The sequence below is a fragment of the Streptopelia decaocto genome (genome assembly GCF_964273445.1).
Source record: "Streptopelia decaocto genome assembly, chromosome: 24".
Taxonomy (NCBI): domain Eukaryota; kingdom Metazoa; phylum Chordata; class Aves; order Columbiformes; family Columbidae; genus Streptopelia; species Streptopelia decaocto.
Window position 1 is genome coordinate 1670034 of NC_138679.1, and position 12829 is coordinate 1682862.

Here is a 12829-nt window from a genome sequence, read left to right on the forward strand (position 1 = left end):
CGAACCCCCATCGGTCCCGGGGACACGCACCGGTCCGGCCCTGCTGCAGCGGGACCCGGAGACCGCGGCGGGGCGACCGAGACGGGGACACCACGTGTGAAACCCCGGTGTACGCGCGTGGGGGGGCAGCGCCGTGGGTGGGCCGTGTGAGCGGCCCCACGTTGCCCGGTAGGCGGCAGCCGCCGCCCGCCCCAGCCCCGCCGCGCAGCCCCGCTCCCCCGCCGCGGGCCCCGCTGCACGGAGCTCCCAGCGCGTGTCCCCGTTCCCCCCGCTGTGAGCGCTCCGACCCGGTACAACCGGACCGGGCCACCCCCGTGCACCAAATGCCTCCCCCGGTGCAGCCCCCGGTGTGCAGACAGACCCTTCGGTGCACCGACCGAGCCCCTGGGTAGCCCCCGGTGCACGGACCGACCCCCTGGTGCCGCCGCCGGTAACGGAAAGTCCCCCAGTGCACGGATGGACCCCCCGATGCACACCCCCCCGGTGCACGGACCGAATCTCCGGTGCACAACCGGACCCCCGGTGCACCCCGCGGTGCACGGACAAACCCCGGTGCAGACCCCGCTGTACGGGACGGCCCCCGCCCTTGCAGCCCCCGTGCACGGAGCGATTCCCCGGTCCACGGTCAGCCCCCCCGGTGCAGGAACCGACCCCCCCCCGCTGCTGCTCCCGGTTCCCGCTCCCGGCGCGGGGGGGTCACAGTTTCTGGGCGGGGGTTTCCCCGCACCGGCTCATCCCCACGTGGGACCCGCCGGCGGCGCCCAATCACCGCGACACTCGCCCGGCTCTTGGTGCCGGGCCAGCCAATGGGCGCCGCGGGGGCGCCGCGGAACGCCCCGCCCCTCGGCGGGAGGCTATAAAAGGTGGCGCCGGATTCGCCGGGGGGCTCAGACCGATCGCGCTGCTGAGACGTTGGGACGGGAACGGGCAGCGCGACAACATCGCGACAGAACCGCGACAGAACCGCCGCCACTCTCGGGATTATCGCTCTTGGGATTTGCCTCCATCCCGCGGAACCCGCGGCCCTTGGGCTCCCGCCCCGGATTACAATTGCACCATGACCCTGGAGGAGCTGGTGCCCTGCGACAGCAGCAAGTGAGTGCGACAGCCCCGGGGACAGCGGGGTGCGGGGGGGATCTGTGCTTGTCGCCGCCGCTCACCGGCTGTTTCCCCGTCCCCGGTAGGATGCAGGCGGTGAGCGAGGCGGTGGAGCGGGTGCTGGTGGCGGCGCAGCGGCAGGACCGGCTCACGGTGGGGGTGTACGAGTCCGCCAAGCTCATGAACGTGTGAGTATCCCGGGGGGTGTCTGTCTGTCTGTCGGTCTGTTTGTCGGGGCAGGGGTGTCTATCCGGGCGTTCCGGACAGCACCAGCACAGTTTGCATGTTTGGGGGTGCGCCCAGGACTGGAGTTAGCACAGGGCTGTCTGCAAAGGGTTTGTGCAGGGGGGTGGCCCGGGTGACACAGCCCCGCGTCCCCCCGCCTCTAACGCCCCGTTGCGCCCTCAGGGACCCCGACAGCGTGGTGCTGTGCCTGCTGGCCACCGACGAGGAGGACGAAGGCGACATCGCCCTGCAGATCCACTTCACCCTCATCCAGGCTTTCTGCTGTGACAATGACATCCACATCCTGCGCGTCTCGGGCATGCAGCGCCTGGCAGCCATCCTGGGCGAGCCCGAGCCGGGCGCCGAGCCCCGCGACCTGCACTGCCTCTTAGTCACGGTGAGTGGGCCGCTGATGCGCGGCCACGCACCGGCGGCCCCGTGAGTCACCGCGCCGAGGACGGGGCGTTGGTGGCGGGGGGGGGACACACAGAGACACACACTCAGAGCCACGTGTCGCGGTGCCGCCGGCGCTAACCGCGTGTTTCTGCTCCCCAGAACCCGCACACGGACGCCTGGAAGAGCCAAGGGCTGGCCGAGGTGGCGAGTTACTGCGCCGAGAGCCGCGACAAGAACCAGTGGGTGCCGTACGTCTGCCTGCAGGAGCGGTGAGCGCCGCCGCGCCCGCCTGGGGCCCGAAGGAGGAGGAATAAAGAGATAAAACAGCGAGAAGAAGGAGAAAACGGCCAGTTAAACACCACAAACCCAAACACCCACCGACTTTAGTTTTTCTTTTGAAGCGGAGAGGAGGGAGGAGCCGCCCGGGCGCAGCGGTGGGACGGCAGGAGGCGCAGCCGCGGCCGCGCCGGGGGCCGCTGGGACGCGGGCCGAGCGCACCGAGCGCACCGGGCCGAGGAGCCGCGGGGGCCGCGCCGAGGTGGCCCGGGACGGGCGCTGCGCAGCGCGGGGACGACGTGGAGCCTGGTTTTGGTTTTGGTTTTGCGGCGTCAGGGACTCGACAGCCGCCGGGACTGCAGCGCACGGAGCCTTCGTGCAAAGCCGCTGCTTTTGCAAGGGAGAAATTATGGTCTGCGGCGACGGACTTGCTACAGCAGTGCCAGTTTTTGCACTCAAGCCACTTGGAGACCCGGATCTGAGTCTATTCCAGAGTCTATTCTTATACCGATTGAAGAAAAAATATATGATTATTTGCAATAAAATGTGTGAAGTGCCGGGTGTCTGCGTTCCTGCCGGAGACTTTCCCACGGGCGGCGGGACCAGCCGCTCCCAGGCGGGTTTCGGGGTGGGGAGGGGCCCCGGGGCGGTTCCCACCCGTGTTTGGCCCCCCCACGCCGCAGGGGGAGGAGATTCCCCCACCTCCCTTCTCCAAAAAACAGCTCCCGTGGCCAAGACCCCACGCATGGCCCCGGGGCCGTGGGAAACTGAGGCACGGCCCCCGCCCGGGGGACGCAGCGTTGTGTTTTTTCCCCCCGGGTGGGGGTTGAGCTGGGATTTTGGGATCCAGCATTCCATACCCCCCCCGCCCGCAGAAACCGCAGCTCCCTCGGGCTCCCGGCCGTGGGAACCGAGACCGCCCCACCCGGGGCCGGGAACCCCCCCGCCCCCAGCCCGGGGATCCCCCCGCCCCGAGAAACGGGACTCAGCCGGTGCTGCGGGTTCCCACGGCCCGGGGGGGTCGCTCCGACCGGCCCCGTCCTCCTGCATCCGGGGGGGTGATACCCCTCCCCCCCCCCAACCGCGGGCACCTGCACCCTTAAACGACCCCCCCATTGGGTGCCCGGACTCCTGGGTTCTTCTCCCACAAGCGCCCCCCCCGCAGTGACCTTGGGGACATGGAGGGGGGGATGATGAAACCCGAAGGCTCAGGGCCCCCCCCGTGCACACACACACACACACACACGTGGACATGCATGTACACACATGCACACACACGTGTGCACTCGTGACATCGCTGGGTGTCCCGGTGCCAGCCCGGGGTGACAGTCCCCGCTCTGCCCTGGGGACGCCCCGTCCTGACCGGCGCGGTCGGTGCCAACCCCGTGGCTGCCACCAGCGCGCTGGGACACGGTGTCCAGCCCGCCCGGGGACACAGGGACCGTCCCGTCTGGCTGGGGACACAGTGGCCATCGCAGGGTGCTTCACCTCGGGGGGACGTGCCCTGCGCCCTCTGCCAAGGGAAACTGGGGCACAGAGGGACAGTGGCGTGAGTGTGATGCCACCAAGGCCACTGGGGACCCGTCCCAGCCCCCTCGGGGACACCCGTGGGTGTCAATCCCCCCGAGCACCCAGGGAAAGGCGGGAGGGAAAGGGCGGGTTGAGCCTCCCCAAAACTCATTTCACTGGTGAGCCCGCAGGTCACGAGGCCCCGGTGACCCCGGCGTGGTGACAGTGCCACCAATCCTGCCCCCGGCGTCACCTGGGGGGGGACACACTGCGCAGCGTGATGAGCGCGTCAGGCCGGGCTGAGTCACAGCCTGGGGGTGGGACGGGTGACACCCCCGGGTCCCCCCGGCCCGGCAGGACACCCACCGTGCAGCCCCCACCGCAGCCACCCCGGAGCACATGTGGAACCCCCCATGGAGCCCCCCCGTGTGAGCCGGGTCACACACACACACATCACCCCCCACGTTGTCCCTGCGCGCCCCCCATGGACACACAGACGCCCTGGGCCCCCCAGGTAGCAGCGTGTTGCACTCCGGGGGCCTGATCCTGCAGTGGGGACCCCCCCACGCTGCTCAGGAGCGCCCTAAACCCCCCCACTGCTGCCCCAGGACCCCCCACCATGGACCCCAGAGACCCCCCAGGGACTCACAACCAGAGGGGGGCAATGGGACCCACAGGCAGTGGGGGGCAGTGGGGACCCCTCCCCATGTCCCCACAGCTGGCCCGTTGCTGCAGCCCCCTCCCAGGGCTCCCCGCCCCCCCCAGCCTGAGTCACCGCGGTGCCGGCGGCTGAGCCGCAGTTTCCAGGGCCAGCGCAGACACCGAGGGCGGCCACGGGGTCTGGGGGGGCCCTGAGTCAGCGCTGGTGGGGCCACCTACGGCTGGACCCCCCAGCACCGGGGCGAGGGGTCCCGTGATGGGAATGGGGGGCCTGGGCTGGTTCGGTTGGCTGGTGAGAGCCGTGGCCTGCGCCACCACGGTCCCCCGGTGACCACCAAGGGGGGGCAGGGATGGAGGCGTTTTGGATGGGGGGGCACACTGAGCCCCTTTTAGGCTCTGGGGTGGGCAGACGGGGTTGGGCTGGATCCCGCCGGGGCAGCTGCAGCCGGTGATTTACGAGTCTGGTCTCAGTGGCGGCTGGAGCGGGGCCGTCCCGGCCATGGGTTGTCCCCAGCTGCCCCCGCACCCACTTGGGGGGGAAATCAGGGGGCCCAGGGCACAGGGTGCCTGTCCCATTGCCCACCCAGGACCCTGCGGGTCCCCCTGGGGCATCTTGCCCCCTCTCCAGCTCCAGACTTGGACAAACAGCCCCGGAGAGGGACCGCGCTGCAGGCGGGGAAACCGAGGCACAGAGCCGGGGTGGCTGCAGCATCCCCCCCACCGCGGGGGCCGGATGCCGGAGCAGGAAGCCACTCCGTGGCGTCACGGCCGAGGTCCCGGTGCGTCGCGGGTGTCCCTGCGCCCCCGCGTCGCGGCGGGACAGGAGCGGCCGGGGATCCCCCCGCGTCACAGCGGGGACACCGAGGGATTCCCTGCGGTGGGTGGGGGGTGTCCCCGAGCCCCCGCAGCCCTGTGGTCAGAGCGGGACTGTCCCTCGCGTGGGTCGCCAGGGATGGGGGGACCCGCGTCCCTCCGTGGCCACCATGGTCGTGTCCCCGCAGCCCCGGCGCGCGGTGCCAGCAGCTTCCCCGGCCCCGACGCCAAGGGCGGATAATTATAGCTGCACAGACGCTAAAAATAGCCCCGCGCCGGAGGCCGTGTTATTTTTAGCTCCGTGGCACCGCGGCTCCGGTGGCCTCGCCGCGCTGCCAGCGCCGGCGCCGGGCGGGTGGGAGCAGCTCCGGGCACGTCCCTGCCCCGTTCCCGGTGGATTTGGGGCCGTTTGAGCTTCTGTGCAATGGTGGGTGTGGGGGGAGCTCTATGTCCCAACCGGCGACACGGGAGGGGACAGGGACACCGTCCCCGCTGGAGATGCTGCTGGTGGCTCCGGCGAGGCCTCGTGTCCCCAAGCGAGGCCACAGACACGGGTGGGAGATGCTGGGAAGCGATGGGTGAACGTCCCCAAGGTCCCCGAGGTCCCAAGACGGGGCTGAGGAGGCTCCGTCCGAACCCGACGCGAAGGGTCGGTCGTTACCCAGCGATAACGAACCCCCCCAGGTACCTCATGGGACGGAGTGTGCAGGACACCTGGCAAAATGAAAAGTGAGCCTTTTAATTGTGTTATCAATTCACTTCTTAACAACGATTCCACAAAATATTAAACACTTGTGCAAGAAATCGGCCTATGGCACAACCAGAAACGATGAAACCCGGGGGTCCGAAGGCAGACGCGACGAGGAGCCGACGCCACAGACACCGACGGCCCCTCCGGACGGGCGCCGCAAACCCCGGGCTGCGTTTGGCAACGAGATCAGAGTTTGGCAAATAATAACGATAATAACCGACCAGAGAGAAAAATAAAGAGCGCGAAGTATCGGACACGTGGCTCCTGTTCAATGAAGTAAATGTGTTATGTTTCTTCGTCAAATAAAGGTGACTTTTTAAGCGCTCGGCGGGGGGGGATCTGCGCCGGGACGGCCCCCGAGACAGGGAGGGGAACACAAGGAAAACGGGCCGAAAAATTAAATAGAAGCGACGTTTCCTCTGTCCCTTGGCTTTTCTCAGCCTCCCTCTTTTCTATTTTTGGCACTGGCCTCACCGCACGCTAAAAAGAAACGCCAGACGGGTTTGTGTCGACGTCCAAAAAAAGGCCTTTGTGGAGCCGGTGGCAGCGCAGAGAGGCCCCTGCGCCCCCTTCGCCAGCTCGAGCGCTTAAAAAGTCCCCAAAAGTGGCTTTTTTTTTGTCTTTTCTTTTTGGCAAACGCACTAACAAGGTACAAGCAACTACGGTAATTCGCACTGATACTGATGCTATACAAAAACACCTACGGGATGAGCGCTGATTTACTCAGACGAGGAGAAAAAAAACGAACCAAAAAGTAAAGCAAAACCAAAAGGGTTTTCCCACCTAACGAGTCACCCACTGAGAGACACCAGCACCCACCGGCAGGACCCCCCCATGCCGGGGGTTCCCCAGATGTTCCCAGATGCTGAACTGGCACCAACCGGGCGAGACATCCCATGGTGTTACCGGTACAGCATCCTGCGGTGTTTACCGGTACAACGAGCTGCCCCGTGGCGATCCCGGGGCTGACACCCACCCGGGCGGGGGTCCCGGTGTCGGGTTGGGGGCCGCAGCCCCTGCCGGGTCCCCGAGTGGTTCCCAAGTCGCCGGTCGCGGCCGCGCAGGTTTTTGCGGCCGCCCCGCGGCTCCCCGGCTATAGCACCATGCGCTGGTCTCTAACGTAGAGGAAGAATCAGCAATCTGGAGTAGAAAAATAAGGCTGGAACTGTACGAGATTGGAGGATGGAGGGAAATCCCTGGCGGAGCAGAGCGAGCGCCGCCGCGGCACGACCCGGAGCGCCCGGGAGCCGCAGGTCGCGGTGAGTGAGAGATTGAAAGAAAGGAAAAGCAAGGAAGGACAGAAAGGCTTCGCCTGCTGCTGCGGGCGCTCAGCGCGGCGCCGGGACGGGGAGCAAACCCCCTTCCCTCGGCTGCACCTGCACCAGCGTTTGCTCCGGGACGGGGCGACATCCCGGGGGTGGCATCTTGGGGGTCGAACACGCTCGGGCCCTGGGGAAGCAGCCGCGAGGCGCGCGGAGACGCCGCGGTTTGCGTTAGTGTTAAAAACGGGGCTATTTTTTCCAACTTTGTTTAAAAAGGCGAGTGAGCGCGTACTTAACAAAAAGCGATGGTGACAGATCGGTGACCCCGCTGTCTTGCCAGCACCCGGCACCTTTGGAACAGCATCACCCTCCAAAAACCGCTAAAGCCTCCCAGCGCCCCGCAGGACCAGCGGCTCGGCCGGTCGCAGCCCCGCAGCTCCCAGAACGGGCTGGCGGGTTCCTCCCTCCGGCTGAAACAGAAAGCGCCGGCGCGGTGCCGGCGTGTCCCCGAAAGCCGAACCCCAGGGCTGTAGCTGTGCCCATGGTGTCATTTCAAACCAAACCCAAAGCGCTGGGGAAATGGGAAAATCCCCAGGATTTCACGGCAGCCGTGGTGTGGGTTTTTTCTAGTTCTTTTTTACCTTCTCTTCCCCAAACCGAAACTTGGCACCACCTGTGTCAGACACCGGCACCGGCTCAGGATAACCGGGAAGTGTCCCCCGAGGAGCCGCCGAGCCCTGGGACACAAAGGGGCTCTGTCACTTTGACCCAACCCAGGGGACCTGTCTGTTCCCGGTGAGCAACGCTCGGGCGCCACAGGACACCGGGACGGCAGCTCCGGTGACGTTGGGGGACACGGAGCGACGTCCCCAAGCTCTGATCCTCCCGGTGCCGCGGCACGAGCGTGACCAACGCGATTCAATCACGCTTCAAGAGATGGGAAGCCAACCATTTCCTCCCCAGCCTCCCCCTCATCTCCCCGAATCAGCCGGGTTTAGGGGAGCGGATTCCCTGGGAATCGCTGGTAAATCCACCCATGTGGGTGTTTTGGACCCGGCCTCTCCCAAAAGGCCGATTCGGAAAGATTTCTCAGGTGACACCGCACAACAGAAAGTCCCTTCCCACCCCCCGGCCGGTCCCGCTCGGGAACAAGCGGTGACAGCGGGAGGAACCCCAGGAGCGACCCCCAGCCCCCGGGTTCCTAACGCCGCTCCCGGCCGGCGGATGCGGCACCGGGGAGCGTGTCCCGGTGGTGCTGGCGCCGTCCCCGCGCCCCAGCGGAGCCGAGCGGGGGGACAGACGCCCCCGGTGCCCCCCCCGGCCTCGGCTCAGCCATTCGTGATTTTTCCAGCTGTGGTTGGCTTTGTGTTTTTTCTCTTTCTTTGTACTAGTTTTGTACCAAACAGCTCCTCACCTCCACCCCCCCTTGTCCCTCTCGAGAAACAGAGCAAATCCTCACTAATTGGAAACTAATCGGATCAGACCCACTTAGAGCTTCGCTGGAAGCTTCTCCCAGCTCAGCTCTTGCATCCCCTTGGCAAACGCAACAAACCCCCCGCTGCCTCCACCACCCCGCTGCCAATTCCCAATGGTAAAAATACTCCCCCCACCCCTCAACCCTGTTATCTTCCCCCCCCCCCCAACCTTTTTAAATTCCACCCCCTCTCCGTGCCCAGGAGCAGGCAGCCCTTCCCTACAAATTTTTTAAGATTGTTGTTTTTGAGCTTTAAGTTCTATGTGAACCCAACGTTTGGCGTGTACCCCTCGGCGCGGCCGGCCGCTCGGAGCCGGGTTTCGGCGGGTGGAGAAGGGCGCCCTGCCGGAGAGATCGCGCGCGCCGCCGGGACAGCTATAGGATGATACACGGCTTTTTGTCCTTAAACGGGTTCTCCGAAGCGGGGACGCCAACCAGCAGCGGGTCGTTCCTGGCATGTTGCTCGCAGTAATTCATGAGCTCCGAAGACGCTTTCGAGACCTGGACGTTGCGAGAAAGCAGAAGGTCAGTGGGGATATGGGGGTGAAAGCGCAGAGCGGGGAGGAAGAACCTGACGTCCGAGAAACTTAATGGAGATGATGACAAGTGAAAAGGGGAAATGGAATAAAACAAGAGTGGGTTAAGGTCTGACATAAATCAAGCCGTGAGTATGGGAAAAAACCTCCAAGCCGAGAGCAAGAGATGTAAAAGGAGATATTATTGTCCTTGTTTTAAGGGCTTTGGGATGAAAAGGAAAAATAAAGCCTGCTCGAGAGCGGCCGTCCTCTGATGTTAAAAACGGAGGTTTTGAAACTGTTCAAAACTATTACTTAAGGCTCTGCTTATTTTAGTTCAAAGCTGTTTTCTGGGAAGGGAGCGCCCGCAGCGGCGGGGACATTGCGGCTGGGAGGGGACGGCGGCTCCGCGCACCAGCACCGGCCCCGCCGCGGGAATTAACTGACGGCGGGTGCGACAGGAGGCCAACGCGACCTACAGAGGCAGCCGCACAACATCTGGAAGGCCCAGCTGTGCGGCGCTGCCTCCGCGGAGCCTCGGGCAGCGGGTCCCTCCTCTGGGGACACGCGAAGCTGCGGGTCCCGCTCACCTTGATCCTCTCGATGCCGGCCTCGATGCGGAGCTGCTCCACCAGCTTGCGGGCCTGCGCTATGTTGTTAGTTGTCGACATCGTTTGCCATCGGCTCCGGGCCCTGGCACGCGAGAATCCTGCACGACAAGGAGGGGACAAGGGGTTGGCGTTGTGCACGAGGCCGCCGTGTCACCGTGCACCACGCCGCCGCGTCACCGTGCACCACGTCACCGTGTCACCGTGCAGCACCTCGGGGTCACGCACCACGTCCCCGCCGAAGAGAAGCTGCCAAATTAATGTAGGCTGTGATTGAGTTACCAAAGACGTACCCGTCATTAACCAACTGACATGATCAATGCTTTCTGACCACCTGCAAAACGAGGGGATGGTTTGCAAGTTTTAGATCCTTCTGCATGGCAGGAGGGAGATGGAAGATGAAGCGACACATTGTTTAGAAGCAGAGTGCTTAGTTTATATTTAATTAATAATAAACAGGTGTATTGTAAGTAAGAAACTAAACAATTATAACTGACATCATATGTAATAATTATGTGAATATAAGCAAGGCAGGAGCAGCCAGTCGCTGGGGCACTGATGGAGGATGATCCCCAGTGTTCCCCAGCGCTGAAAAACAGCAAAGAATTCACAGTATAATCGACTCTGCTGTTGAGATGATTTCTTGGTTTTGCCACCACGTGCCAAGCGTTTCCACGAGCTCCAAACTGATGACACAGACCGAACGCTTCCTGGTTGTGTTTCGAGTTCTCTTTTCCTTTAAGCAGAACTCTTCAGGGGTTTTTTTGATTAAAAACGGAAACTTGCCGACGAGAGGGGAAAAACGAAACCTTTTCTGCAGAACGTCCTGCCGGACGCATCCGAGCGACCGACAGAACGCGAACAGGTTTCCCTGCCCGTGCAAGTGCTGTCGGTGGATGGGGACGCGGTTTAAACGCAACCACGCGCAGCTCCGGGAGGGTCACCCTCATGTTTTATTTGCTACCGACAAACCACCGGGTGATGCTGGGAGCTGAAAAGAACCCAAGGAAACACGGGGTGCCCCTGCAGCCCGTCTGTGCCGCTCTGAGGCTCCTCCAGCCCTGAGCTGCAGCTTCAAAGCAGCTGCTGAACCTTTACCGGGTGGGAGGAACGGGGAGCGTCTGCCCCATCCAAAATCCCAGCAGAACTGAGCTGTCTCGCCTCTGTTCAGACATTAAGGGAGTTTCTCCCAGACCACGATGTCGCCGTCAGGGGTTGTTTTGCTTGGCAGCAGCACGCACTGAACTTCTCGATCCTCAAACGGCGCTCGGCTCTGCTGGCAACACCGAGCGGCGCTCGGGCCAGCGGCAGCGGCTCCGCGATTCCCCGAATCTGTGGGGTTATTCGGAAATCTCCGCCTCTCGAGTCCTGGAAGCTGTTAGCCAGGGCGATACGGGCTGGTGAAATCAAGCCCGGTGCTGTGGAAATGGGGAGAAGGAAACCAGCTGGTCCCGGGGGAGGATGCTCCCCTCCCGCTCCACTCTGAGCTGGGGAAAAGCTCTGGCTCAAAGTTAAACTCTTGCTAAATCTGTGTCATGAACTCAAAAGACCTCCCCGCTGCAAACAGTTCGCTCCTCATTGACCAAACAATTCTTCACCTGGATAAAGAGTTTGCAGGCAGCTGGAGGGGGAAAAAACACGAGCAATCAGATAGAATTCATGTTTGCAGCAGCACCAGATCACCTGCTTGTACTTTCCCGGCTTCCTGTTTATGGAACAAGGCCGATGAATCAGGCGACTTACTTAAGGCGCTTGTGCTTCTGCTGCAGATGGGCAGCCCCTGTCCCCGTCCCCACGGTGTCCCCACAGTGTCCCCATGGCTCCTGCTGCCCTGGGGACACCAGCCTGGCCAAAGGCTCTTGGCACACGGTGGTCAGTCCCAGGTTGATGTAATTCTGCAGACTTACACAGACGTGTAAATAAAAATACAGGCGTGCAAGTAACTGTTTGGATCAAAGCCACAGAGAGCAAAGCGTGCGTGATGCGAACCAGGATGACACGCAGGACGTGGCCACCTTGTCCCTTCTTCAGTCGTTATGTTTTCAAGCAATTAGCACTTGGGAAAGGACAGGGAGGCTGCAGGAGACAGGGATGGTCAGGACACCCGGGTCCTGTGTCTGGAAATAAATGACAATTAAGAGAAAAGGAGAGCACGGGCAATGGTCTATGGTGCAGTGGTGTTCCAAGGTCAATGCCAACAAAAGCAGCAGCGAGGGCGGGTTGCGAAACTTTGCAGCAAGGAAACGAGGAGCCGGGAGTGCAGACGCAGGGCAAAGGAGACTCGAGAGTGAAGCAAACGAGTCCCGAGTTGTGATTTGGCTGCAGCGCAAACATCCCGTGAGCACTTGTGCCTGTTTCAGGACAGAGTCCCAACAGTTCCGTTGGGGTCACTTCTGGAACAATCAGGATTTGCTGTTTTAAACTGGTTTGCATGTTATGAACCAAAAGCGGGTCAGGATGCTCCTGAGTCCTGCACCAGCCCCGTCTTGGACTCGAGAACCACCACAAACGCCCTCATCGTTAAACAAAAGAATTGAAAGGATCAGTGTTACAGAAGCAATTTCTTGTGTTTGCGTTCTTCATACGCTTCAGCAAAGAAGGTATTTTGGTGCTTAGCAAGCGTGAGCATGGGCAGCGACGTTCCCAGCGAGGCGAACACCAGGAGCGCGTTTACACGGGGCTGCTTTGCGCTGTCCGTACCGAGTCTGTCCTGCACAGGTTTGCTTCGTCACCGCCTAATTCTCCGTGTACCGGGTTTGCCGCAAAGGTAGCGATTCGGGCTGCTTTAGTGGGGACAGAACAAACCAAAACACACAAACCGAAAAAATCAACCCAAAGCAGTGCAGCTCTTGAGTCAGCGGCGGTGACAGCAGCAGTGACAGCAGCGGTGACAGCAGCGCTGGCTCTGACGCGCCGTGACTCAGCAGCGGCTCCGGGTTGAAGCAGCCGCCTCCTCCGCCCAGCGTCCCGGCACTGTCCCCTTCAGCCGTGTCCCCACCCCGTCCCGGCAGCGGCTGCGGCTCCGCTGGGAGCCGAGGGCCCCGGCGGCCCCGCGGCACAGGGCAGGGCGGCTGCAGGACGGGGCTCCGCACTTTGTGTCACCCCACGCGCCGCAAGGAGGGATCCTTCGTCCCACCCCGGGGACCCTTTGTCCCACCCTGCCCTCAGCACCGAAACGTCCCAAGATGATCCAGGTCACGGGGATGAAACCGCCACCCTCGGCATGGCACCGTGCCGGGAAA

The 12829-nt window shown here is 63.0% G+C and overlaps 2 protein-coding genes across 10 annotated transcripts in view; one reads left to right on the forward strand and one right to left on the reverse strand.

Annotated features, from left to right (window-relative positions):
- The first annotated feature begins 873 nt into the window (after positions 1-873).
- Positions 874-2553, forward strand: GADD45B (growth arrest and DNA damage inducible beta). Its single transcript, XM_082071944.1, has 4 exons — positions 874-1095; positions 1185-1286; positions 1507-1720; positions 1879-2553. Exons 1-4 carry the CDS (start codon positions 1058-1060, stop codon positions 1990-1992), a joined length of 468 nt encoding a protein of 155 aa, XP_081928070.1. The 5' UTR covers positions 874-1057; the 3' UTR covers positions 1993-2553.
- Positions 2554-8639: 6086 nt separating this feature from the next.
- The window catches only part of GNG7 (G protein subunit gamma 7), a 45486-nt gene continuing 41296 nt past the window's right edge, over positions 8640-12829 (reverse strand). For all 9 annotated transcript variants that reach the window (XM_082071815.1, XM_082071814.1, XM_082071808.1 and 6 more), the window contains 2 exons: positions 9570-9688; positions 8640-8965 (listed from right to left, as the gene is read on the reverse strand). In XM_082071815.1, coding sequence (XP_081927941.1) covers positions 8840-8965; positions 9570-9650 — 207 coding nt within the window. In that variant the 5' untranslated portion in view covers positions 9651-9688 and the 3' untranslated portion in view covers positions 8640-8839. The remainder of the gene's footprint in view (positions 8966-9569; positions 9689-12829) is intronic.

Bases quoted from the DNA above. Each gene is read 5' to 3' on its own strand.
- GADD45B (XM_082071944.1), top strand. From the start codon at position 1,058: ATGACCCTGGAGGAGCTGGTGCCCTGCGACAGCAGCAA. The intron at 1,287-1,506 runs GTGAGTATCCCG...TTGCGCCCTCAG, and splicing joins TCCGCCAAGCTCATGAACGT to GGACCCCGACAGCGTGGTGC. The intron at 1,721-1,878 runs GTGAGTGGGCCG...TCTGCTCCCCAG, and splicing joins TGCACTGCCTCTTAGTCACG to AACCCGCACACGGACGCCTG.